The sequence below is a fragment of the Melanostigma gelatinosum genome, assembly GCF_949748355.1.
Source record: "Melanostigma gelatinosum genome assembly, chromosome: 3".
NCBI lineage: Eukaryota > Metazoa > Chordata > Actinopteri > Perciformes > Zoarcidae > Melanostigma > Melanostigma gelatinosum.
Genome location: NC_136636.1, coordinates 12,627,668 through 12,655,006, shown reverse-complemented (window position 1 = coordinate 12,655,006; position 27,339 = coordinate 12,627,668). Strand labels below are relative to the sequence as shown.

The following is a 27,339-nucleotide window of genomic DNA, read 5'->3' as shown; positions in this document are numbered from 1 at the left end:
CAACTTTTTAAGTTTATCATACTTCAGTGCAATGTCGCATTATCGCCGCTAGATGGCGGAAGAGCACTAAGGTGACACCTGGAGCAAACGGAGAGGAAGAGCGTCTTCTTCGTTGGTAGTAAAATATGCAATAATGTGGTAAACACACCAGGGCTTTGAGGAATTGCCATAAAAACACATGTCTGGTTGACGTTGCAGCCACATACATTTCAGTGAACGAGAGCAGGGCGTGTCTGCGTGGGAGGCCCTCGGCTATTCTCTGGATCCTGTTTCTAGTTTATATTTGGTAAGACAACATTAGCAGTTAGCTAGTTAGCTAGATAGCATTCGCTAGCTAGTGTTCGTCTTAAATGGGAGGGCTTAGCTACTTATTTAGGTAGGCCAACGTTACATGATACGAGTGCTCTTTATTTACTGACAGCTAACGTTACCCTATACAATGGAGCGTCGCATGGTGTGAATCCAATGTTTAGTTTTTTTTCACCAAACCAGTGACAACAACAACAATGCTGACGTTACTTATTATTTACCAGGTTTTGTCACGTGCTAAAAGGCTAGATGGAGATGAACTGCGACTCACAAAAAAAGTGTACGCAATCGGGAGGCGGCAGCAGCAGCAGCAGGGAGCGATGATTAAAAAGCTGCTGTCAAGTCAGACAGTTTCCACTAACCTTCAAATATATACAGGAAGTTATGGAAATAGTTACATCCTGTTAGATGTCATTGGTAGGCTACCTGTAGTTTGCAGACCACGTTTGAATAATTTGTAATGACATATGTGGAAATGTATATTTGTGTTATTGCTGCTATATGAATAACTTGTATTGTTGTGATCAACCACACACTATTTACCCTCAGCATGAGACTAATAGCAAATAATCTAGCCGTGAATATTACATCTACATAGATAATTATAATTTTCTATAAAACATAGTGTTTGTTGTCAAACTAGCCTAACATTTCAGCCAAAGACAGCCATGTCCAGTTGAACCACACATGCTCCTCCAGGATCTGTCATATTCTCCTGTAACGTGACTTGGAAAGCTAATATCTGAACTATGTTTTTGTCTTGCAGATCTTTGAACAGGAAATTACAGTACTCTAAAGAAAAAGCTATTCATGACTTGTTTAACTCTGTATGTGAATGTTTGGCAGATCATGTCCGCCCCCCTCCCACACATGAGTGCTGTTTTCTCCTTGAGCTGGGCCAAGCGTTATGCCTGACCGGGCCAGCTCCTACCTGTCAGGCGGCGGTGGGAGTGGTGGTAGTCTGGGTGAGGAAGGAGGATCTGGATCTGGTTTGGCAGGGGCCACGGCGGAGGGCAGAGGTGGTTCAGGAGGAAGTCTCGGAGGCAACCTCTCTGGCTCTGGGAGCATGGGGGGTGGAGGGGCGCTCGGAAATGGCAACAGCAGTGGGAACAGTGGAGGTGGGGGGCAAGGTGCAGGACTGGAAGTGGGCGGTGTCTGCAGGGACTTCATACGCAATGTCTGCAAGAGAGGAAAGCGCTGCCGCTTTAGACACCTGGACTTTAATGAGGTGCCGGACTTGGGAGTGCAAAAGAATGAATTTGTCTTCTGTCATGACCACCAGAACAAGGAGTGTATGCGCTCCAGCTGCCGCTTTGTCCATGGATCTAAAGAGGATGAGGACTATTACAAGAAAACAGGAGAGCTACCCCTCAGACTAAGAGGGAAAGTTGCAGCACGACTGGGCCTGTCCCCAATGGATCTCCCCCACAGCCGCGGGGAAGTCCCTATCTGCAGAGACTTCCTGAAAGGGGAGTGCCAGAGGGGTAATAAGTGCAAATTTCGCCATGTCCAAAAAGACTATGAATATGAGCCATCCAGGGTTGGAGTGGGTGGTGTTATAGGGCCAGGTACCAGTGGAATGGTGAATGCTGGGGGAGGGATAGGTGCGGGAGGAGCAGGTGCCTGTGGAGGAATGCAAGGACTTGTGGGAGGTGGAGGTGGAAGTAACATGATGGGGATGGGGATGGGTTGCCCCAGCCTGGCTGGTTGCAGAGATCCAGGTGTCCCAGGAGTTGGGGGGGTAGGTGGAGGTGGGATGAGCACTTGTCTGTCCATAGGTTCTACAGGGCCACGGCGCTTTGACAGGAGCTCATGCTCAGTGTATGACCCTCTGCTGGAAAGCGGGCTGTTTGATGCAAGCTCCCTAGAGGCCTCCATGGACCACACGGCTCTACACTTGAAGAGGCGGCGGTTGGAGGGGCTGCGCCTGGCTGATGTGAGCGGAGGTGCGCACTACGAGCTGGGAGTTCAAGCCACCTTGCAACCACGTTCTCTGGAGTTCAGGTTCCTGGAGGAGGAGAACTCCCTACTGAGGAGGAGAGTAGAGGAGTTAAAGAAGCAGGTCAGAATGAGAGATGGTCAAAAACTAACATTTTGGTAGGCCTTTCTTACATTAATAGCACTTGTGTTTCAGTCAAATCTGAAAATAATTTTGTTGAAATGCTAATTCAGCTTTTTGTACAACTAATACCAGAAACAATGGTGTGCAAAAATAACACATTCGACTACATAATGTAGTGCAATACAGTATGTTGACAAAGTCATAGTCTTAACAACAAACAACAACAAAGGAATTTATCGCGGGCCTTTGTATCGGATTGAAATATATTGTCAAATGTATTTACTTTACTGAATGAATCATGATCGTGTCATGTGAAAGGACTATTTTATAACATAGTGTCAAATTTAACTTTAGTCACAAGGACAGTTTTATTATAGCTCACTGCCAAATCACACACAAAGTAAAGTTCCTTTGAGGAGATGAGAGGTGATTTTAACAAAGAAATCCTTGTGATCCAACACAAGACTTCTCATCTAAAGTTCCCACAGCCTCTGAAGACCAGCATATCAAGTCAACATCTTGGAGAGATGAAATGGAAAAAAGGAACTGAACAAAACTTGCTATTAGGGCCAGAAGTTTGAAGTAGAGCTGAAACTATTCGTCAATATATCCATTAGTCTGTCACCAGAAACTATATTAGTAAACAGTTCGTTGTAAGTCATTTTTCCAAGTAAAAAAATGTAGTTTAAGCCTCTCAAATGTGAGGTGTTGTAGCTTTTCTTTGTCTTATATGATAGTAAAAAATATATATATATATCTTTCAGACATTTTATAGAAATAGTCTTTGATAATAAATGCACTAATCACCCTAAACAAGCAGAGATATGTCTGACCCGTTTTAAGGCCGAGGAGCAGCTGACCTTCAGTCACCCGACTCAAACCCCACTGAATATATTTGGGCACATTTAAAAAAAGGAAAAGACATTCTGTGACATCATAAGACACACACACACACATTAAAGGGTGCTTAATCATTCTGCACAAACATGTAGAATCAGCAACTGCAAAAGCTGTGATCACAGTAAAGAAATGATGGCTGTCTAAACAATTCTCTTTGACTTAAAGTAGCTATATGGTTTAGAAGTATCATTTTATAAGAACTTTCTTTCTGCCGGACACAAAGCCATGGTTTCTGGCAGTGGACTTTCCCTGAGTCCAGTCCTTTTCTAATCCATGTCTCGTGTGTGTCTCAGGTTTCAAATCTCATTGCCACAAATGAGGTTCTTCTGGAGCAGAACGCCCAGTTCCGAAGCCAGGCCAAGGTGATGACGATGTCTTCCACCCCTGCACCCACTGAGCAGATTCTGGTGCCCCCCTTGGGTGCGATAAGTTCCTACAATCATAGCATTGCTCAGACCCACACCACCCTGAGCAGCGCCGGACTGCAACCTCGGTCTCTCATCCAGCACGACCTGGTAGCATCTACCGGCGCCCCTTCGGCTGCCCAGAGTAACGCTGCCCCGCTTCCAGCCCCTCTGCCTCACCTCAACCCTGAGATCACCCCGCTCGCCGCCGCTCTTGCACAGACCATTGCCCAAGGGATGGTGCCACCTGTTTCTATGGCCACAGTGGCTGTATCTGTGGCCCCGGTGGCAGTGTCCATGACGCAGCCCATGCCCGGCATCACCATGAGTCATGCCACCACCCCGATGGTGTCGTACCCCATCGTGAGTCAAAGCATGAGAATCACCACTCTGCCTCATTAACTGATTAAAGGCAGGACTGTAGCATCCTTAACTGTGATTTTTAACATAGATGGCCTTCTTTTATGTGTGAACTGATGACAGAAGTATTAGACACTTGGACTTCTCCACCAGGGGGCGATATGAAGACTCCCCTCAGTCTGTGTTGTGTGGAAACATTACAAAGACTTTTGTTCCTACAGACTTGACTTACCGGTGAACAGTTTGGTATGAAAGAGATCTTTTCAAACACCTGCACGATAAAATATATGAGGTCATCCATATTGTTTCAACCATTTCTGCAACACTGCTTTGCAGTCCTTGTGGGGACATGAGGATTTTGGAAGCAGTTTGTGTTGACATTGTTGTGGATTCCTCAGGTGTAAATTTACAAAAATAATAACAGCAACTCAACAATGACTCTTGTGTTATCTGTCACTTTGTTTTAATTTTTTTTTATTTCAATTTTTTTATTTTTTTACAGCTGCCCTCTTCAGTTCACATTTACTTGCATATACTCGGGTAAAATGCTCGTGTTTACATCCCATTGCTGGAGTTGTTTGGGTGGAGTCACACTGTGTACACTTGGATATAATACCCTTTGCTTCTCCAGTAGCCTCATATCCGTGTTGCTCTTTAAACAGTGGAGTGTGTGGTGTTTGTGTACCATGGGAATCGTGGCCTGGTGCTTGTGCGGTCTCACCGGATCAAAGGGATCGAGGAGAATGTCCACTCGGCTGTTTTTAAAATAGACTGGAGCAGCAGAACGACCATTGCCCTGGGGTGCTGGTGGGTGAACGACTTGACAGGAAGAAGTGACGTATTTGATATATTATGCATTGTCCCACTGGTACAGTTTAAGATGTAAGTGGAGACTCTCGCTTTTCGGTAACGTAATGCTGCAGTAATGACGACAAATTGGACGAGTGTTTTTCCGCAGTAGCGAAAGAGTCAAAGATGCAGTTTCCTTGCCTCAGAGAGTGGGCGTGGTTTCATCCAGATAACGGGACTGTGTGAGGGGGGAAGACATTCTCTGACACTTTTTCTGGACCCGTGCTTCGTCAGTTAAAACTGCTCCAATTAAACGATAAAGTATTCAAGATGCGACACGGACCGACGGTGAACTAACGGTAACGTTACAAGCGGCGTACAGCGGTGCGTTTAGTTCAAACTGGCGCTAACTGACTGTGGCGTTAGACTAGTAACTTAAACCGTTAAATCCTTTTTTTTTGTTAAACTCTTAAATATTGCAAGTATCCAACGGGAACACATTAGTTATCGTTTTCTAGAGGATACCAGAATGCAAAGTGACAAATCAGAGCCGAGTGAGGCCAAGAGCGCCGAGTGCGCGAGCACAGGCGACCCGGAGAAGAAAGCGCTGAGCGTCGTGGAGGCGGGCGGTCCCAAGCCGAAAGGGATAAGTGCGGTCGCGGTGCTCTGGACGTTCGGGAAATGTCTGGGCGCTTTGCTACCCGTCTACCTGGCCGGTTACTACCGGGTCAGCACCAGCCTGTTGGTGTTCGGGATGATGGTCTACACGGGATGGAAACATGCCCGAGAAGCCAAGGAGAGCCGCCTGAGGTCAGCCATGCAGCTGCTCAACAACGAGGAGGAGTACACGTCCACGACAGTGTCCAAAAGCAAGCGAGGCCTCCCGGCGTGGGTAAGGAAAGACCCTACAACTGACCCATGCTGACCTAGAATAATCCTAAATTACGTATAGCAAGACAAAACGCAGCAGTGACCCTAAACTCGTAATATTACAACATTAAGATATGGGTACCGATAAAATATGCAGTTAAATGAAACACGCAACCAGGTGTGCAAACGTCCCTTTCGGCTAAATTAAGTGCTTTGTTCCCCCAATTATTGCTGCCATGCCAGACAGTTGCCAGATTCTGCTTTCTAGACTAAACTTGTTTGACAGTATAATGATGCAATTGCAACAACCAAAACAGGAACAACACTCAAACCAATGAACTAAAGGTGGCAGGAAGTTGTGCATGAAGAATAATAGCTTTTATTTTGAAGTTGTAGCTACATGAGTATGTACCCAAAATGGAAACGCTGAAACCCACATGGGCCTGTTTTGACGCAGAGCATCTGGCCACACCCAAATAAGGTTCCTGTGGATACTTGTTTTCGTTGAGTGATTTCAGTTCAGCTTGCATAACAAGACCGCATGCCTATACGCCTCATTAAAGTATTTTTAAAAAGGAGCCGTCTGTGGCCACGTGTTCGGATTTTCTTGAGTTTGCACACTCATTTTACAAAAGTTTTGTCCCTCGTGAAAGATAAACCACACACACAACAGCAAGCTGTGCCATTCAACGTTATCTTGCGAGTTGCTGCACTTATCTGCTTTTCTTTTTTCTTTTGGTAATAGTTATACAGTCTAAAACCCGGTGCAAAAAGCACTGGGATAATACCAACGGTGCTATTGATGACATTTCCTGAACTGAATAAGCTACGACTGAATCATTTCCCTATCCTGTTGTCTGTTTAGCGGGCCCCATGCATAATTTAAGTATGTGCACTCATTGTCTTTATTTCCTTCAGGTCAGCTTTCCAGATGTTGAGAAGGTTGAGTGGCTGAATAAGGTAAAAGATCAGTTTCCCTATTTAGCTTCATGTTTTCACTGTTTATACAAAGACACTATTTCCTCCTTTGTTAAGCCCCACAGCAAACACACGTCTGTCTGTTCAGCTGTTCTGCAGACAGCAGGCCCAGTGCCAGGCAAACCCTCTCAACATTTCCATTTCATTTTACAGGCTAGCTCACAGGAAGGAGGAGCTTCCCAGCCCACAAACTTAATAAAACTACAGCCATTGTCCTCCCCCCAGGAAACCCGCGAGCACACAAAAACTTGTTGCTCAGGCTGCATCCCTGCCAGGAGCAGGCAGCTGATGACTCACTCTCCACTTATGCGAGGCTGAAACCAACTCTGTTTTTTTTTTGTTGTTTTTCACAGCACACAAACTGGAAGCTGTGGCATTTGGAAGACCGTTTTTTCAGTGTGGCTTAATGCCAAAGTTTTCTTAAAGAAGTAGTCTCTGGTTGCAGGGATGTACAGTGCATATCATGGTATGCGTCTTACCGATAAGAGCAGCTTATAATAACCACGTCCTTGTTGGCCTGCCTAGGTGCTGCAGCAGGTGTGGCCATTTGTTGGCCAATACCTTGAGAAGCTGCTGGTGGAAACCATTGCTCCATCTATCCGAGCCTCAAGTGCCCACCTCCAAACCCTCAGCTTTACAAAAGTGGATATGGGAAACAAGGTAATGCCATTGATAGCTCAAGTATAATATGACACTGCTGTAAAGATTCACACAAATGATGCATGCTGTTTTTATTGCTGCAGGCCATGAAGGTTGTCGGGATCAAAGCACACACGGAGAATGACAAAGGACAAGTCCTGCTAGATCTGTATATTAGGTGAGTGTTTATCGATTGTTCCTTGGGTTCGGGAACACCATCACCTTGGTACCACACCTTTTTAAAAGTCCCTACTGTCGATGACATTTTGTTCTTCATTGTATCCTCAGCTATGTTGGCAATGTAGAGATCGACGTTGAGGTGAAGAGATACTTCTGCAAAGCTGGAGTCAAAGGAATACAGGTCAGTTTTCTCTTCAAGGTTAACAGTTTTATTCGGTTGAATCACAGTCATTACTACAAAGATGTTGCCTGTCTAAGTGGATAACCGAATTATACAGACAAAGTGCCACTCTGTCAGCGTTTATCCATGTTTTTCCACAAACATCTGTCGTGCTCCTCTGTCCTCAGCTACATGGGATGATGCGGGTGATTTTGGAGCCCCTGATTGGAGATGTGCCCATAGTGGGTGCGGTCACCATGTTTTTCATCCAGCGGCCTGTACGTCCATCTACGTTCACCTCTTTTTGTCCTGTGAACATCGCGTAGCTCGATAGAGTCTCGTATGCTTCTCATGCTATTGATTTCACATCTGTCCTGATTGATTTGCTATATCCAGCACATTCCTCTGTGTTGTCTCTTACCAGAAACTAGACATCAATTGGACTGGAATGACTAATTTGCTGGACATCCCTGGACTGAAGTGAGTCATGCTGAAAATTTCATTTCATTTCAACTTCCATTGGTTTACACATTGGTTTTATAGCCACAACCTTATAATACACCCAACTTCACAATATTTGTATTGATGTTTTACTACACGGTGAATAGTAGGTGATAAAGTCAATACAGCAGTACATTTCCATTAAAATGCTGTTTCTTTGTCTCAGTGTCATGTCTGACAGCATGATTATGGACGCCATTGCCTCCTTCTTGGTGCTGCCCAACCGCCTGGTTGTCCCCCTGGTTCCAGACCTGCTTGTGGCCGAACTACGCTCTCCTTTGCCCAGGGTAAAAGCCTAAAAATGCACCAACAGATAGAGGATGACTATTATATCATTTCCACATCTCATCAACACCAGTACATTACATCTTGGTCCCCCCCCCCCCCCCTTTTTATTTCTAAGGGTGTGGTACGCATCTACCTACTGGAGGCACAGAATCTAGCAGCCCAGGACAGCTACGTGAAAGGGGTTATGGCTGGCTTGTCTGACCCCTATGCCATATTGAGGGTTGGCCCTCAGACCTTCACCTCCAAACACATTGACAACACAGACTCTCCCAAGTGGGAAGAGATTTATGAGGTAAAGAGAATGAAAGGTTTAATGGAAAGCTTCATATTTGTGTCACCATTGCACGGACTCAATCGTGTATCATTTCACTTTGTTCGGAGGGATTCGACTGACAGCGCTAGGAATGCTCATTCTCATTCATGGTCGCATGAGGGCGCAGCCAGCTTCCATACAAATCCCTCTGTCAGTCTTCATGTCCTTGTGTGTGTCTGGTACATCAGGTTATAGTCCATGAAGTGCCTGGTCAAGAGTTGGAGGTGGAGGTATATGACAAAGACACAGACCAGGATGATTTCCTGGGCAGGTACATATGCATATTCATGTCTCTTGTGTGCCGACGTTCAATTTAGCATTGCCACCTTTCACTTGTCATCTTTCCTGGCCAGTTGGAAAAAGTACACCACCTCTTTATGAAGCATGTCTCTGTACTTTTAGAGTTCCACCACCTGCTTTCTATGCTGTAATCCTTGTTGTTTTTAGCGATACATGTTCTTCTTTTTTTTGTGTCTTACACTCCTTCCATATAGGACCAAATTGGATTTGGGCATCGTGAAGAAATCCATAGTCGTCAATGATGTAAGTAACGGCTATTATCGTCTCCGTCACAGTTTGAATTAGCATTTTTTATTTTTTTGAATTGTTAACGTATGCCTGTGGCTGTCTTGCCAGTGGTTCACTTTGAAAGAAACTCCGTCGGGACGGGTTCATTTCAAACTGGAGTGGTTGGCCTTGCTGCCCAGCACCGATCGACTAGAGCAGGTTTGACTCACTCGCACTCATTCAACTAATGCATTGCTCCGATGCATTAACACAAATCCCTTGTACTCTAGAATCACCTGTTTGCAATTCTCCCTCAGATCCTAAAGAGGAATGAAAGCATCGCCAGTAAGACTGCCAACCCACCTTCCTCAGCCATCTTGGTTGTATATCTGGACAAGGCTGAGGCACTTCCTGTGAGTCAAATAGCTCTTCCCTCTCTGCGCAGAGCTGCTTCCTGTGTGTGGTTAAACTGGGGCAGAGCTGTAACTGGCAGCTGTCATGACATTCCACAAAGTTGTTGCCGTGCCCTCCATGTCAGTGTGGCTAACTTTGTCCAAGGCTGTTAAGCGCTCACTTCCTACTGTGTCGATTCACATACAAAAGGGAACAGTAGTGACAGAATCTTTGGAATGAAACTCCGTCTTTGTGGTTTCTGTCGATACAGGCTTATACTTCCTGATTGTACCATGCTGTGTGGTACTTCTTGTCAGTTATTTGTGCTGTTGCTATGGTAATCCTGTGCACACTATTAATCACATCAACCACGCGTTGTCAGGGTGTAGGATAAAGTCTATTTATTGCTCTGCTCTTGGTTACGGTATGCCGTTGTTCACATGCCTTGCTGTCTGTTCATATTTGTCTTAACTGTGTATCTTTTAGATGAAGAAGGGAAATAAAGAGCCCAATCCCATGGTGCAGTTGTCTGTGCAGGACATCACCAGAGAGAGCAAGGTATATCTATTGGAAAAAAAACATTACAATACTATCGATTGCGTTTCATTTATTTCTATTTTATACGCACACTTTATTCTTGTCTTCAGACTTGCTACACAACCGTTAATCCAGAGTGGGAGGAAGCTTTTACCTTCTTCATCCAGGATCCTCGCAAGCAGGACATAGACATTCAGGTAACAGCTGAGCAGATTAGCTTCTCTGCACTGAACTTTGTGTTTGGTGTTCTGATAGCCAAACTTCTTTTGGTCTTATTTTGGCTTTCCTCCATGTTAAATAAACCAGGTGAAGGACGCTGACCGTGTGCAGACATTGGGCAGTCTGACCATCCCGTTGTCCCGCCTGCTGTCCAATTCTAATCTGTCTCTGGACCAGTGGTTCCAGTTGGACAACTCTGGATCTGCCAGTCGCATCTATATCAAAACAGTTCTCAGGGTAAATAGCAACAAGACCTATTCACTAATGCTTCACTGCATTAGACCAATTAATGACCAAAGAGTAACATAAACAAGCACAATATTGGAGGTTATTAATCATAGAATATGATATAATGTATAATGGTGTCCCAACTGTGTATTTTAGCAGTCTCTTCTCTTTTCTTTTGTAACATAGGTCCTGTGGTTAGATGAGGAACGTATCCCATCTGATGTGTCATCTAATCTGGAGTGTGGAATGTCCAGACAGCTGCCCCAGCAGACCTCCCCTCATCCTAGCTTTGCCACAGAGGTAATGGAGGACATTACACTTGTGATTTTGACTTTAGGGTTGTGTTTTCTGAAATTGCGCACATGCTTATTCTAATGTCTTTGCAATTGTTTTTTCAGGGACTGCTTAGAATTCACCTATTGGCAGGACAGAACCTTATTCCGAAAGATAACCTAATGGGAGGCTTGGTAAAAGGCAAGAGTGACCCCTATGTCAAGATTAACATCGGGGGCGAAACATTCACAAGTCAGGTTATCAAGAGTAATCTTAACCCCACGTGGAATGAGATGTATGAGGTAAATAGCACATGGTTATTTATTGAAAGTTAACAGTTTTGTTGAAAAGAAAAAGTGGCCGAAGTTCACATGCATTTGTAAATTGGTTTCAGTCCTTTTACATTTGCAACATTTATTCACCCCTCAGGTGATTCTCACCCAGCTGCCTGGCCAAGACCTGCACATGGAGGTGTTTGATAAAGACATGGACATGAAGGATGACTTCATGGGCAGGTAAAAGAGCTATAAATAATCATATTGTGAAATAAAATCTATGGCTTTAGAGATACATTCTAATCTCACATATCCCAACATGCAGGCTGAAGATCAGTCTGAAGGACATCATCAATTCACAGTTCACTGATCAGGTGGGATCTTCCTTTCCAGACACAGTGCTGCATGTTTAGCCTCAAAGAGTGCGGGTCAGAATAAGCGAACATGAAAGCCTGCCATATCATGGGTCCAACTCCCGTTGGTGCACAGGTCTCCAACTCACTTTGATAAGACCCGTAATCCACTCGATATACATCTGTAACCTTTTTCCTGTGTTCAAATGTTTTCAATTCTTCTCTCAGTGGTACCCGCTCAGTGATGTGAAGTCTGGTCGAGTTCACCTGATACTGGAATGGGTAATGGCAGCCTCAGAGTCAGACAGATTGGACCAGGTTGGTATTCCCAGACTAGACATGGATCGATGGGCCATTTGCTGGTAAAGTTGATCCATACGCACTGGTTCTTTCTGTGTCTACAGGTCCTTCAGTTCTATTCCAGGCAGTCCTACCAAAATAAGGCGGTTCCCTCAGCAGGCCTACTGTTTGTCTTCATGGGGCAAGCGGATGGCTTACCAGTGAGTCTTTTTCTACTGATGTTAAGGGTGATGTCAGGATATGCAGTTATTGTTCAGAATACGCATGCTTCTATTGTTATTGCCTGTTTGTCTCTCTACAGGTTAAGAAGAGCGGTAAGGAGCCAAAAGTGGGAGCAGAGGTTACTCTTGGAGAAATGTCCCGCAAAACAACAGTAAGACTGCAAACTTCATTTTGCTTGGAATTGATATTACTTTGTTTTAAGGTACTTTTGTAAGATTGTAAGATTTGCCATGAGATCTGTCAGTAATATTAACTGTCTCTTGCGTCTCTGTAGGTGTGTGATCGTACCACATCACCTCAGTGGAATGAAGCATTCTGCTTCTTGGTTCGAGACCCCAGAAAAGATATTCTTGTTGCTAAGGTACACTCACTACAGTGCACAATCAAAGTGGAACAGAAAGAGTGTCGGTCATACGATGTAAATAGAGTGGGATATATAAATACCTATGCTAACACCCTGCATCGTGTTTCTCCAGCTCTCCCACAGCTGGACCTTGCCCATTGGTTCCCTGGTGGTTCCTATCAGAGAGCTGCTCTCTGAACCAGAGCTGGTCCTGGACCAGTGGTTCCATTTGGATGGAGCCTCACCTGAGAGTCAGGTTCTTCTGAAGGCTGAACTCAAGGTAGTTGCCCTGTCATTTTCTCTATTTGAATTATTTTAAATATTTTGTAAATGTCCATTAGGTTTCTTTATCTCTATCTCTTTATCACTTTAAGTCCCTTTCTCTCATTTATTTTTCTCTGTATTTTCTATATTTAATTTTTACTCTGTGTAACTATCTGGATCATGTTCTTGTTGCTTCTTTCTTATTTATATGTCTGTATCTTTTATTTCTTTGTCATGAGGCTTTTGAGGCAGTTCGTTCATTTTGTACTTCTACTGATATTGATATATACAATCAAAATTATAATAACAATAATTTTGACTCAACTGCAGATGCTGATTCCCAGCAAATGTCCGGGTACCACTGATAAGGCCATTGTCTCTTCAGCATCAGACCCTTCCCCGGCTCAGAGAAAACAGGAAATAGACACAGTGCTTAGGTGAAATAGTTAACTTAAAAAGTCTGTCCATACTTTCCATTGGCCCTTTCATCACTTACATTTTTGTTTTACTGCTACTCTTTGGGTTTTAGGTCAAGTTCAGTGGACGTTCCTCGTGTGGAGACTATTGCCTCCTCAGTGACCTTACATGAAGATGTTGACGTAAAGGAAACCGCAGCTGTTGTGACTGAAGAGAAGGTGGAAGAACTACCAAGCCCTGCAATAGTACAACCTCCTCATACTTCCCCAGACCTCAGCTTTGCCAGTGAGGTACTATCACAAAATAGTGATCTACAGGAGCAGATACATGCACCACGGCATGACGCAATCACATTTAATACGAAAAAACTAGCAATATACAGTTTCATCATCCCTTCCTGTAGGGGCTGCTGAGAATCATCCTGTTGGAGGCCCAACATCTGGTTGCCAAAGATAACAAGATGGGTGGTATGGTGAAGGGCAAGAGTGACCCTTATGCCAAGATCAATGTTGGAGGAGTTGCGTTTAAGAGTAATGTGATCAAGGAGAATCTCAACCCAGTCTGGAATGAGATGTATGAGGTGTGTATGAAATGACCTGATCTGCTCTGAGCATGATTTCAAATAGGATTGCAATGATACAACTTTTTTATTCAATTAACTGTTTTAACTCTTGTGTTTTTCTAAGGTGGTGCTGAGGCCTCAGGCAGGACAAGAGGTGCAAGTAGAGCTGTATGACAAAGACATGGACAAAGATGACTTCCTGGGCAGGTAAGGGCTAATGTGGATGCTCAAACTGTAGTTATTTCACCATAAGCATAAATTACAGGTATATTTCTGTCTGGTTTGAATTATTGAGAAATCAGCATTTGGTGTTTATCAAGCCATCCTAGTTTTATTTCTTCCGTGTTTACTACCATTTCTTATGTAAACAAACCTTTCACAGCATTGGAAAAATATTTGTAATTTAGATTTAACATTTTAGTGCAATTAAAGTGTCTGACTTCATTTTCACATTCTTTTGCAAAAAAATGTTTTCATTCTGAGCAGATACAAAATCAGTGTGGCAGACATCATCCGTTCCCAGTACACAGACCAGGTCCGTATTGCCTTACAGTATCTTAGTCATTGCTGCGGTGTCATCAATGGCTTTAATTCAGGAAGTGTCCCTCTCTGTTTCAGTGGTACACCCTAAATGACGTGAAGTCTGGACGTGTTCGCCTGATACTGGAGTGGGTACCAGCAGTGTCGCATAATGACACCCTGGACCAAGTTAGTGCAGTTTTTATTATTTGTTTTATCCCCTTATTCACGCATATATCTATCATCATTGTCCATTGTGTTGCCTGTTCTTCCCACATCAGTTCTATTCCATAATGACACCCTGTTCATTTCACCATGCACATCAGTTCTGAGTCATTTGAATGTATTTTTCATGTGTTTCTCTGCTGCAGGTGATGCATGTGCAGTCTCTCCAGTCTTACCAGGACAAGACTGTTCCCTCTGCAGCCCTGCTCTTTGTTTATGTTGACAGAGCACACTCGTTGCCTGTGAGTCCCTTGTAATTTAGTACTGAAGAACACTATAACAGAGTTATAGATGCACAGCCATTTGGAAAGCACATGTTGATGAACAGATGCTCTATTGGCATGAAGTGAAAAACTCCTCTTTAGGATAATGTTTTTGTCTTCACTGGATTAAAAAGTCACTGTTGTTGGACTATGTGATGCAATTATTCAGGAATGTTTCATCTTTTTAAAAGGGAAGTTGACTCTAACGGTTGTTGCCGTAATTACAGGGAGAGAATACAAACTACTCACATAATGTCACATGTATGTTTTTCTGTGTTCAGTTTAAGAAAAGTGGAAAGGAGCCCAAGGCTGGAGCCGAGCTTGTTTTTGGTAAAACAACCTACAAAACCAAGGTATGAGACTGATGATAAAGACATTAAACAAACTCACACTTTTGCTGTACCAGCATAGACTGCAACTAATGAATATTTCTGTCAATCATTAATTGATAAAATGTCATTATGAAGTCCCCATCATAATTTCCAAGAAAACTAACTAGTTTGTTGGCAAATAGTTCAACATTTTATGGGATAGCTGACTAAAGGGTACTATGTTTAAAGTTTGAAAAATGTAGACATTGCCGTCCCCCACTGGTGGTATTGAAAAAGACACACGGCTTGACAGTAATACTTGTCAATACCTTTATGAGGCTGTTTAAAATACCAGTGGCAAGAGAAGAAGAGAAGTAACAACTTAATCAGATTACAATAACTGTATAAACAAAGAACAACCCCTTGCCCAACTTACCCCTCCTCTTTTTCTTTTCTTTTTTAATCTGAAGGTATGTGATCGCTCCAGATCACCTCAGTGGGATGAGGCGTTCCACTTCCTGGTTCGCAACCCTAGAGAGGATATGCTCATAATAAAAGTGAGTATACTCTACAAAAGTAGCTAAAGACCGCTGCGAGTGTCAGGAACATCTCCCGCTCTGACCGGCATTATTCATCCGGCCTTATCTCTGTAGTTGTCGAGCGCATGGGACCAGCCAATGGGATCTATTGTAGTCCCTGTGAGAGAGCTGCTCTCTGAACCACAGCTGGTCCTGGACCAGTGGATGCCTCTGGATGGCGCCTTACCTGAAAGTGAGATCTTACTGAGGGCTGAACTCAAGGTAAGAGAGGACACACACACAGGGCATTGTTACCGTTGTCATGGATACACAGAATAGCCAACAGCAAATGTGGTGTTGACAGGTCCTGAGCTCAAGGATGACTGAGGCTCCACAGCCTTCTGCGACTGGTTCAAAGAAGGACGACACGGTTATTTCCACAGCCAGTGAGGACAAGAAAAGCTCAGAGCTGACAAAAGATGAGTGAGTGTTGTGTGCCTGGTTTAATAATACACATAAAACTCTTCAGACATAAACATGAAATAAAAAATGTAGTGCGTGGCTTTCGGTCAGATGTACAAGCGAATATGCTCCTATAAAAGCTAATATTCTCCGTTGTTAGTCAGGAGTCTGGCTGTGGTGTTTTGTAACAGCGGTGGGTATTTTCAGATCGATTGCAGTGTCCAGCCCGTTTAAATACTCTGAAGACGAAGATGCTGCGGCCTCCGCAGAAGATGCTGCACCAGCTGCCATTCACACTGCGCTTGATACATTCCCTGCTGCTGCTGCAGTGAGTCATAGCGCATTATAGTCAGTTGTTATCATGTTTAACCAGTCTATTTACACCTTCATAACCTTCATGTGATTGTGCTCAGCTGGTGGAGGAGGCAACAGATCCAGAAGAGCATCCCACACAGTCAGACCCGGCAGTTGAAGAAGACTATGAACCGCTGAAGATGCAAACAGCGGGGTGAGCTCCACGTCACAGCAAATAAGAAAATATGAATCTTTTACCCTGAAATGTTGGGTCAAAGATCCATAAATATAATATTTATAATGGACCTAATAAGAAACATGTTTTCATTTCTGCACCGTGTCTGTGTAGCACTGGTTTAGGCAACCTTGCTCAAGCCACAGTGACTCGTCTTCCCACTGACACCCTGGGGCCAGCAGAGGTCACACAAGTTCTTCGACCACACACAACCCCCAGCCAGGACTTTGGTGAAGAGGTGGGTTCGTGCCTTGATTAGCCGAGTGGAACTCTTGTATTTGTTTTAGATTATTTTGTATGATTGTATTATTTGAAACAATAAGAAAACACTTCTGTTCGCAGTGTACAGCAAGGTGCAGCCATCTGGGTTGCTCTTTAACATGTATACAGTAGAGTCACATGACCAAGCTACTATGTTGTGTGTTCAGTGATTCGCCTTATGCTTTGTAACATTTACAGTCTTCTTCCTGCAGGGGCTGCTGAGGATTCACCTGCTGGAGGCCCAGCATCTGGTTGCCAAGGATAACCTGATGGGGGGCATGGTGAAGGGCAAGAGCGACCCCTATGTCAAGATCAACATCGGGGGAGTCACATTTAAAAGTCATGTCATCAAGGAGAATCTGAACCCAACATGGAAGGAAATGTATGAGGTATGAAGTATTCTCAGTTTAAGCTTTGCATATTGTCTGGATTTCAATGCATGGACAGTATTTTGGACAAAAATGTGTTTTGTTTTTAACAGCTGGTTTTGAGTGGGCGCAGCGTTCAGGAGATCAAGTTTGAAGCATTTGATAAGGATTTAGATGCTGATGACTTCCTTGGAAGGTATGTGTCTTATTGTTGGTTAATCAGTCACTTATATAAGTGCTTAAGATAAGAAGTGTAGAATACTGAGTGCACTGATCTGCATGATAAGAATTATTACAGCGATACGCCTCTGACTTTACATCATTTTGCACTGAAAGGCAATCGCCATTCACAGTGGGGTCCAGCAGCTGCCAATCATCAACATAGACTTAATATTTGATGTGGGTGGATTTATATTATGTATATATGTTATATATATATATATATATATATCTTATGACATATTTACAGGAGGGGTATTTACAAATACCTGGAAATGATCTTTATTAATCCAGGGGGTTTATTCATGTTCTTCAGTTTTCATTAAGTTCTATCAATATACACCATAACGTCAACATAGGGAATCTTTGTTTCTGCACGTAAGCCATCTTGTTAATCATTTGCCTGTTTTCATGTTCACAGATTCAGTGTTAAGCTAAATGAGGTCATCAGATCCCAGTACACAGATCAGGTTCGTCAATAACTCATGATCTGTTCTGTGTCATTTGCTTACATCAATGGTGTTGCCCTGTTTCTATAAATGACTCTCTCTCTGTTGTAGTGGTACACTCTGAATGATGTGAAGTCTGGTCGGGTCCACTTGATTCTGGAATGGGTTCCTACAGTATCAAATTCAGTCAGACTTGACCAGGTCGGTTCTTACTTGTGTTTACCGCCCTATCACCCACTGTTTAATCTGATACTCTTTAAACAAGCACTATTTAAGTGTCCATCGCAAGGCAGCCTCCTAGATAATGCTATCTTGTCACATTGCAACACGCAGGACACATTGCACGTTGCAAAATAATCATCTACGTCCTTCCTGGCTTTGCTCCATGTCACAGGTGCTGCAGCTTCAATCTCTCCAGTCTTATCAAAACAAAGCTGTCCCCTCCGCTGCTCTACTTTTTGTCCACTTGGAGAGAGCACATTCATTACCTGTAAGTCCCCTCTAGTTTATTTACATACTAAATGATTTCTCATATGATACAACTTGAATGCCTCTCTCTCCGTTGATAGTTGAAGAAGAGTGGAAAGGAACCCAAAGCAGGAGCTGAACTTGTTTTGGGTGAAACAACCTACAAAACCAAAGTGAGCCTTTTGATGCACGTTGCTCTATTGTCAGTCTGATAGATGCATTGTTTTTGTAACAACTCTATCACATATTTTCATCATCTTTTCAGCTGTGTGAGCGCAGCACCAATCCTCAGTGGAATGAGTGTTTCTACTTCCTGGTCCACGACCCGAAACATCAGATGCTTGTAGTAAAGGCAAGACATTTATTTACATTTACTCTGCATCTCACATTTCACAGCACTAATGTCGTGATTTTTTTAAGTCCCTTTCTTTCTTGCATTGCAGTTGTCCAGTGGTTGGGACCAGCCAATGGGATCACTGGTGATTCCTGTGAAGGAGCTGCTTGCAGAGCCACAACTGGTCCTGGACCAGTGGTTCCATCTGGATGGAGCCGCACCTGAGAGTCAGATCCTGCTGAGGGCTGATCTCAAGGTGACAAACTCATCTGCCCACACACACACACACACACGTGTATAGTAATACATAACAATACATTAACAATGACACTTGTTCTTCCTGTTCAATAGGTTCTACATTCCAAAATGGTGGATATGATCAGTGCAGGGACTCTGCCGTGTGCTGCCTGTGGATCTGGGCAGGTGAAGTTGTCTCTTTCTTACGCCTCGCAGCAGAGACATCTCATCGTCATCGTCCATGCCTGCAGGTGTGCTTCCTCAAATAGTGTGTTTTAGTCGGTCGGTTTTTCCAATTCAGGCTTTATATCAAGTTTATTTCCCAGATATTCATTTATGTTTATAGTAACATTGGAGAAGGTCTATGAACCTCCCTCTTAACAAACAGTGGCGGACATTGTGGATTACAGCTCTAGTTTGCAAAGAGGCAAACACAGTTATTTAAGATATGCGTTCTCTTTCTGTGTGCAGAGGTCTGTTGTCTCAAAGTAAGGACGGAGTAGACAGCTATGTGTCCCTCGTGCTGCTGCCAGACAAAAGCAAGGCCACCAAGAGGAAGACAGCCGTGAAGAAAAGAGACCTCAACCCAGAATACAATGAGAGGTAATTAAATAATTAGGTAATTGTATTATCATTACATTCCTGTGCTGTTTTTTTTTTTAAATCAATCTCCTAAGAGCTTTGTTAGTGTTCACATTGAATCATCTTTGTCGTGTTTTTTTTGTTTTTTTTAAGGTTTGAGTATGATCTGTCTCTGGATGAGACGAGGTTCAAACGCCTCATTGTATCAGTGAAGAACAACTCGGCCTCCTTCAGGAGCCGCGACATTATTGGACAGGTCAGTCTGAGACTTCTAAAGGCTAACAAGTGACCATCAGGGTATCCAAAGAGTGTCGTACCGTATGTGCCTCCTCCACAGCACACATTGAGATCATTTTGTTAAATCCACACTTATACAGATGTGGCCAAGCTGTGCACTAATGCTCGGCTGCTTTGTGATTTTTAACTGTTTTGAAGTGTGTTCCTTATTTTTTAAAATTCTTTCACTCTGAAGTGCACCGAATAGATGCAGAAATACTGCAAATATGACAACACGGATGTATGTACAGCTTGATGTTGACGTGTCATTCCTATTATTTAGGTGCAGATCGAGTTGGCCCAGGTTGACCTGATTTCTGGTGTCACAGAATGGTGAGCAGATTCTGTGTGCAAGTTTGTTAAAGTGATACTCTGATTGACTGGCTGCAAACAAATGCATAGTTTCCTCACTTAAAGAGGACAGGGGCTGTGGTCAGCTTGGATTAATGACAACGCGTGAACTACTCCATAAAGCCCTTGTCGGCTGGCCCTATATGCTCAGTTGAACAATGTTTCACCAAAGTGGCTCAGTACAATGCCTCCTGTGGAGCTTTGAGGAGGACAAAGCAGTGTAGTCAGGTTATTTTGAAGGCACTGTGATGCTTTGTAACATATTGAGTGTATAGTACGTAGGGATACCAGAGAACTTGGTTATAACGCAGGAGAAATTCAAGACGTTTCTGTCGAGTATCTCTTTACTGTGCACCCATCTTCTTCTTTTTCATTGTTACACGATGACCATGAAATTAATTGATTGCTGATGATTTAATTCATAGTCCGTTTTCATTTGTCTTTGTTCCTCTATTTATTCCAGGTTCACCCTGAAAGATGAAGCTGAATAGTCGTTCTGCTCACTAGTGTCAAAGTACAACGATGATGTCACCACTCAACCTGTGCCACTGCTGCAGCTCACAATGATGCCTTCTCCTTCCCACCTCTGCATACAGTACCACAGTACCGTGGCAGCTTTACCTGCATTCACCCGGCTCTCCATGTGTTACCATATAGTATAGAATTGGCCTGCACAGTATATTCACATACATCGATTAGATAAGTTATCTGATGTAGCGAAGTTGACAAGGACAGAGGGAAGGTTCGTATTGAATGAAGGTTGCTTTACAATATGAAGAGATAATCGTTTCAGGATTGAGTGGAGCAAGTGAAGGATGAACAAAGAATGAAGTCATATTTTGTTGTTTTGTTTGTTTTTCTTGGTGCAAGAATGTTTTAGATCTGAGAGTATCTTGTCTGAAGTGCAGTTTTTTGGGTTCTGTTTTATGACAGGCTTACATTGAAGTTATTCTATGTTTCACAGCACCTTGTTATGTTTGTGTTTGAAATTGCTTTTGAAAATCATTTTTATACGATTTTGTTTTTTACAAGACATGTATTAGTTACACCTCCGTCACAATTATATGTTTGATTTTGTGTATATTTGCAAAGATTTTGGATCAGCGCCAATGCTGTTTGTTGAAAGATGGTATGACAAAAATAAAGAGATTTTGCACACCTCACTTTTTTGTTTTTGTGGAACAGTTGTATTAATTGTTTTTAATACATTTAATACCAAGTCTTTTACCGTTTATATTTTTAACCCTTCTTTGTTAAATTGTTTGATCGAGCAAATGAATCTGCTGTGATAGTGGATGACTTCTATATCTATATGACAGATATACTGTGGGTATACTTAGGTGAAAAGATCTTGCCACGATAACTGAATATAGAAAATGAATTTAAAAGGAAAATGATATAGAGAAACTTAAAATGTAGGAGACAGCGATTAAGAATAAATATCCATCCGGCTATATAACTTCAATTTCTTTAAAAGTGTATTCATGTTTTTAATGTTTTTTACTGAACTGTCAGTTGTGTTGAATGCAGATATGTAGGTAGATCGAGTGGATAGGTGCGTTTATTTGTCCCACACTTTTAGATATGCAGCCTCAATGGTTGACATCTGATTCAGACCAACTGAGACACTATATTCTCTGTGCTAGATTGTATTAAAGACCTTTATAGATTTGTTATGAACTTCTTAAAATATATGAAATAAATAAAAAAAGCCATACCTTTTTTTTCTATGGCTCTGGTGTCGAGTCACTCTTCTCGTCTCGCGGAGCTGCGATACTTTCGCTTTCATTAATCAGAAAGAAGCTGCGTGTTAAGCCGAGAGCGAGGTGAACTCATATGCGTCACACAATTCATACTTTAGGTGCTGTACGTATGTTCAAGAAGTTGATGTAAAGTTTGTGACAAATTTAGGAAATACTAAATTGAAGGCGAACGTCGAACCCATCAATCATCTGTTCATGTAATTTGCTCTGTGTTCAAGGAAGAAGACTCAGGCAATGACCAAGAGGAGGCCATGGACGTCAGTACAGCAAACTAATGTTGAACAAAAAGAAAATACGTTTGAAAGACAACTGTTTGGGAGCTGTGGTATTTTTGTGTGAATATTTATAGTGACTGTAAAAAATAGTCATATTCCATTCAATGAACATATTGCATTACAACTAGGTCATCAAAAACACATTACCTTTAATACCATATAAATAACATGACCTCCGTGTCATACGCTGAACATGCACAAACTAAATATGACAAAAAAAGTAATCAATTGGCTTTTTTTCTGTTGACAGTGGTGTCCTTCACTTTTCTATTTACTATTTTTACAATTCTCGAGAGAAAGTTATTTTCAAACCAGACCTACTGTCTTGATCAGTAACAGTAAATTGGGCCAACAACAAAAACAACAAATACCGTGGAGACTGCAAAGTGTTAAATGTCTCAGAAGATGGGAGTGCTGTGATACGTCTTAAACCCGCTCCAGGTATAGTAGGAAAGTTACAAATTAAATATGTATATATGTTATTTTCTTCAATTTTTATATATATATATATGTTATTGTCTTCAATTTTTTGGGAAATATATTAATTTTGTGTTTGTCTTCTTTTTAAGCCCTGAGTGAGCTTCAGAAACTAAGTGGACAACAACTGATGGGAAGAGATGGAAAAACATTCAGAATAATGTCTGTTTCTACACCGCTAAAGGTTAAGACACAAGCACCAGAGGAAGCTTCAGCAAAGCTTCCTCCTTCATCTGTGTCAGAGCAAGATAATGTATGTACTGTGTAGTGAATCTGCAGGAAATGAATTGCATTGAGAATGAAGGCTTTTTACTAAGTTAGGTCATTGTATTTTCTTCAGGAGAAGGTGCAACCTATGGTGCAGCCTAGTGCAGCTTCTGCAGCAGGAGCGGAGCCGTGCACTTGTTCTGTGAACCATTTCTGGTACGTGAACCACATCTACAAGGAGGAAATTAAACGTATAGAGAAAGAGAATGGAGTTAAAATCATGGCAGAAGTTAATGTGACATTTCAAGGAGACCAGAAAGATGGAGACCCACAAAAAGCTCTCTCTGAGTTCACAAGCCTTGTCCAGAAGGACTTGGGTAAATCAGACGTCTCAATCATTCCTCTCAAGGAAGTGAATCCAGAAGAGTGGAAGGACACAGTGACTATCATCCAGAGAAAGGACAACAAGCTTTTGCTGACTGTGTCCTCTGAAGAAATGACCGTATGTGGGCCAAGACAAAGTCAAGATGCCATCAGAAAGTCCTTAACCGCCACAACAAATACCAGCACTTGTTTTGGAGAGTCTACATGGGCGTCTCAAGACACATCACCGAACATTGGCATGAGCATCAAAGACCCTCTTGTCAATGCTGGACTCACCATGGAGGAGCGCCAGTGGAAGCTGGTAACTACTTCCTATGAAGAACAAGTAGCTAAGATCAAAGCTAAGTTTGGTGTGGACTTTAAAGAATCGTACACACGTCAGGGCAAAGTCGAAGTCAAAGCCTGCTCCAAAAAATCTGGAGGGAACGCGTCAATGGAGAGCCACGCTGTCAGAGCTCTTCTTCAGCTGTACCAGAAGATTACCACATCACCTCTGAGCTTCACCCAACAACGTGGTGCCTTTGGGTTGACTGGCTTGCAGTCAGAGGGAGCCTCCGGTGGACCTGGGTTGTATGGACAACGTGGATACAACACTGAAGCAGCCACAGGAGGGGGGGCAACAGCAGGAGACTCAGCAGAAGACGAAAACTGTCCTATATGCATGGACAAATTCACCAACAAGAAACGGCTTAACTGTAAACATGAGTTTTGTGAAGACTGCCTGGCGAAAGCAAGGAACAGCATGGGAGACATATGTCCTGTTTGCAAAGATGTCTTTGGTCTGATAGAAGGAGACCAGCCGGCTGGAACCATGACGAGCTATAATTGTCCGTCATCCCTCCCTGGATTCTCAGGCTGCGGCGCTATACAAATCAACTATGATATTCCAGGTGGAATACAGACGGTAAATGCCTTCATTTAAATATTTTGAGACATTTTGTCAATTAGTTTATTTCTAATATGGTTGTAAGTTATTTTTACTTCTCATTTTCCTTTTGCAGGAAAAGCATTCAAATCCTGGGAAGCGCTATTCTGGTATTCACAGTGCAGCATATCTGCCAAATAACAAAGAGGGCAGAGAAGTGCTGGCACTGTTGAGGAAAGCGTTCGACCAAAAGCTCATTTTCACTGTTGGGACATCCAGAACATCTGGGATGGACAACCAAGTGACCTGGAACGACATTCACCACAAAACCAGCATTACAGGAGGACCACAGTGGTACGTACAGTAGCCAAATCTCTTCTGTCTTTTGAATGTATATTCTTTTTTGACGTCAAGTCTGCTGAAATGTTAACAATGTTATGCATTAACACCTGTACATACTCTGCTTCCACAGTTTTGGGTATCCTGATCCTGGCTACCTGAGCAGAGTCAAAGAGGAGCTGAAGGCTAAAGGCGTCAAGTGAAGACTTTCATACAAACTAGCAGAGGAGAGATGTTTTCACACACAAAAAAAAGTTTTTAATGATTATATAGATCAAGCAATTACTGGAATGCACATATCGTATTTTATGCTGTGTCTCTTCTTCTCTTGTAGTTTTCATATTATCAGTATGGGGTGTTTTGAGGTGTGTCATACAGCATTTACATGTTAAGAGTTAATGATTTAGCAGAATGTATTATCTTCACCTATTAAGCTTAACTTTCTTTGATGAAGGATTTCCTCATTATTTTGTTGATTGATAAAGTTTCTCAACTTATTACAGAATCACAATGACATTTGAATACATACATTGAACTTGATGTCTACAGTACACAATCTGATTTACAATTTATCGAATAAATGATTAAATCAACCCACACTGAGTCATAGTATTCATTACAGTATCAGCATGTTGTGGGAAAAAATACAAAATACGTTGGTTTGTTTTCTGTACAATTTTTTATTTTTATTTGTTTGTAAAGTACTCCAGCAAAAATGAAACATTATTCTCTTTCCAGAAGAAAGTCTGAGCCTCCATGCATCGTGTACTATAAAAGCTGTGTGTCATTCTTCATTCGAAAAAAAACAAGCACGATATATTGTTTTATATTATCTATTTTAAATATTTGTATATGTTCTATATGTGTGTCGAATGAATGGACTATAACTTACATTTCATGGTGCAGCCCTGTGTTGTGACCAATAAATTAACCTTGTAAGAAGAAGTACCTGTGTGTGTGTGTGTGTGTGTGTGTGTGTGTGTGTGTGTGTGTGTGTGTGTGTGTGTGTGTGTGTGTGTGTGTGTGTGTGTGCATGTTTTACCAGTTGGCCACTGAATGTTTTCCTCCACCAGCGTCTCTCTCATGGTACCGTCCATAGCAGCCGTTTCAATCTTGGGATGGTTCCCCCAGTCTGCCCAGTACATTTTTCTAATGACGAACATGTAGAAGCTGCATTTATCTATGCTGTTATCACAATGTCAAATCTTCATTTGCATTCTCGTGATTTTCTACAAGTAGCTATAACGTCACTACTACCATGTGACCGCCCCTCCAGTCTCTAAAGACACACTCACCCTCTCGGTGGGTCTACGACAATGGCATAAGGCTCATCGATCATGCCAGAGATGAGTGTTTTGCGGCGGCGTCCTCCACTTAACTGGGCCACCTTGATGACGTCTCTGCCAGAGTATAGATTTAGTATAGAATGCCATAAAAATATCATACTATAGTAGCAAATGCCATAACAATGTCATGAAACTATCAAAGTAGCTTTTCATAAAGAAAACTCATAGTATGTTAAACCATAAAATGTCATGAAATGTCACAATGTATGTGATGAAAAGTCATAACGTGTTATTCCATAAAAATGTCTTAAAATATGTCATACTATAGTATGTCATACAAAATAACAATGGTAATGGTAAATAGACTTGCATTTGTATAATTGCTTTCTGGTCTTCAGACCAATCAATGCACTTTACAGTACATGTTGTCATTCACCCATTCAGACACTGATGGCACCACGCAAGGTCCCACCTGCCCAAATATCAGTGTGTCACAAGACAGTAAAACTATGGTTTGCAATGAGAACGTGCAGTATGTAATAAAAGGCCATAGTATAGTTTGTTGTAAAAAAGTCATAATATAGTGTGCCATAAAAAACATGTTTAGTACACATGTATGAAAATGTGATGCAAATTCTTGTGTCCTCTGCTTTTCTCCCCACATGAGTGCAGAGTTAATGGACGAAAAGTGAGGATAACGATGTCTTCACTCGCTTCATCCATGTCTTTTTCTTCTACTGTATGAATGTACGAAGGTCACGAGAGGTCATGTCTGCCACACATTCCAAAATAATAAACAACTCATTCAAATTTGTGGTTTTCTGTTCCATAACCCCCTCTTTTATTTACCCAACACACCAGGAGGAAACACACTCAAATACTCCCTTGACCACCTCCGTGGTGGTTGGTGCTCTGTGTGCTCACGCTGAGGACTCAATCCGGGCCTTGGCGCCTTCCTAACCTGGGACTAACCAACCAATCCACCAAAGTCACACCAACTTACAACTATTCTCTCGTGTTTTTGACCTCTTCATTGGGGTTGTTAGACCTAGAAAGTCACTGCACCACATAATGATCAATCCCACAACCTCTAGTCTTTAGACCAGTCTTCTATCAATCAGAGCTGTCTAATCTGACACACTTGACGATTGTTTAATTGTCCATTTGACTTCTTGACTATCTGTGTTGGACCTCAAGATACACCACTCCTCCAGTCTGCAGACCAGTTTTCTATCATCATCAGCTATTTGATCTGGAAGTTAGACCACTGTTTCATAGAGCTTTTGTTTGGCAAGACAGGGGAGCTGTGATTTGATCTTTTCGCTTCTGCCTTTGTTGTAGTTTTCAGCCTTTCTTACTGAGTCATTTCTCTGGTCTAAAATGAGGTGTTCTTTGTTGATCTTGTTCACATAAATGACAACAGATCTACTGAATGCTTTGACGAGAGGAAAGGCAGGATTTGATCTCTCAGTTTCACATCCACTGACCTCTCTAACCTCTCAGCCATTAGTTCCCACCACTCACAAAACTGAAAATGAGCCACTTACCTTTCACGTTGTAAGTGCTTGGGCCACTGCAGAAGTGCAGTTTGTAGCTGTCGCTGGCTATGAAACATGGAATTTATTCTCTGAACATGTCATGCAAATGTGTTGTGTAAGAATTGTAGTTGACGCCTACATTTGCTTATTTAGCTTTTTAAAGCAAAAAATGTCTGACATTTTGTTT

The 27,339-nt window shown here is 42.4% G+C and overlaps 3 protein-coding genes across 4 annotated transcripts; all 3 read left to right on the top strand.

Annotated features, from left to right (window-relative positions):
- Positions 1 to 143: 143 nt before the first annotated feature.
- On the top strand, positions 144 to 4,341 carry zc3h10 (zinc finger CCCH-type containing 10). Of its 2 annotated transcripts, XM_079265286.1 has the most exons (3): positions 144 to 286; positions 1,156 to 2,371; positions 3,565 to 4,341. In XM_079265286.1, the coding sequence occupies exons 2-3, from the start codon at positions 1,217 to 1,219 to the stop codon at positions 4,075 to 4,077; spliced, it is 1,668 nt and encodes a 555-aa protein (XP_079121412.1). In that variant the 5' UTR covers positions 144 to 286; positions 1,156 to 1,216; the 3' UTR covers positions 4,078 to 4,341. The 2 variants fall into 2 exon arrangements, with proteins under 2 accessions (XP_079121412.1, XP_079121413.1); XM_079265287.1 differs by lacking the exon at positions 144 to 286 and having other exon boundaries at positions 1,042 to 2,371.
- Positions 4,342 to 4,852: 511 nt separating this feature from the next.
- Positions 4,853 to 21,179, top strand: LOC306775367 (extended synaptotagmin-1-like). Its single transcript, XM_079265742.1, has 52 exons — positions 4,853 to 5,716; positions 6,613 to 6,654; positions 7,198 to 7,332; positions 7,416 to 7,489; positions 7,600 to 7,672; positions 7,840 to 7,929; positions 8,076 to 8,131; positions 8,319 to 8,439; positions 8,556 to 8,732; positions 8,942 to 9,024; positions 9,248 to 9,296; positions 9,390 to 9,479; positions 9,578 to 9,673; positions 10,140 to 10,211; positions 10,301 to 10,387; positions 10,497 to 10,646; positions 10,824 to 10,937; positions 11,036 to 11,212; positions 11,340 to 11,425; positions 11,511 to 11,559; positions 11,767 to 11,856; positions 11,943 to 12,038; positions 12,140 to 12,211; positions 12,335 to 12,421; positions 12,537 to 12,683; positions 12,998 to 13,104; positions 13,197 to 13,374; positions 13,488 to 13,664; positions 13,771 to 13,853; positions 14,133 to 14,181; positions 14,265 to 14,354; positions 14,537 to 14,632; positions 14,935 to 15,006; positions 15,435 to 15,521; positions 15,618 to 15,764; positions 15,847 to 15,965; positions 16,152 to 16,272; positions 16,358 to 16,452; positions 16,588 to 16,711; positions 16,947 to 17,123; positions 17,216 to 17,298; positions 17,743 to 17,791; positions 17,882 to 17,971; positions 18,165 to 18,260; positions 18,340 to 18,411; positions 18,504 to 18,590; positions 18,682 to 18,828; positions 18,924 to 19,060; positions 19,281 to 19,412; positions 19,545 to 19,647; positions 19,951 to 20,000; positions 20,482 to 21,179. Exons 1-52 carry the CDS (start codon positions 5,354 to 5,356, stop codon positions 20,507 to 20,509), a joined length of 5,472 nt encoding a protein of 1,823 aa, XP_079121868.1. The 5' UTR covers positions 4,853 to 5,353; the 3' UTR covers positions 20,510 to 21,179.
- A 1,487-nt stretch (positions 21,180 to 22,666) lies between these two features.
- On the top strand, positions 22,667 to 24,747 carry LOC306775610 (uncharacterized protein). Its single transcript, XM_079266069.1, has 4 exons — positions 22,667 to 22,786; positions 22,874 to 24,028; positions 24,126 to 24,343; positions 24,462 to 24,747. The coding sequence occupies exons 1-4, from the start codon at positions 22,694 to 22,696 to the stop codon at positions 24,529 to 24,531; spliced, it is 1,536 nt and encodes a 511-aa protein (XP_079122195.1). The 5' UTR covers positions 22,667 to 22,693; the 3' UTR covers positions 24,532 to 24,747.
- The last annotated feature ends 2,592 nt before the right edge of the window (positions 24,748 to 27,339 follow it).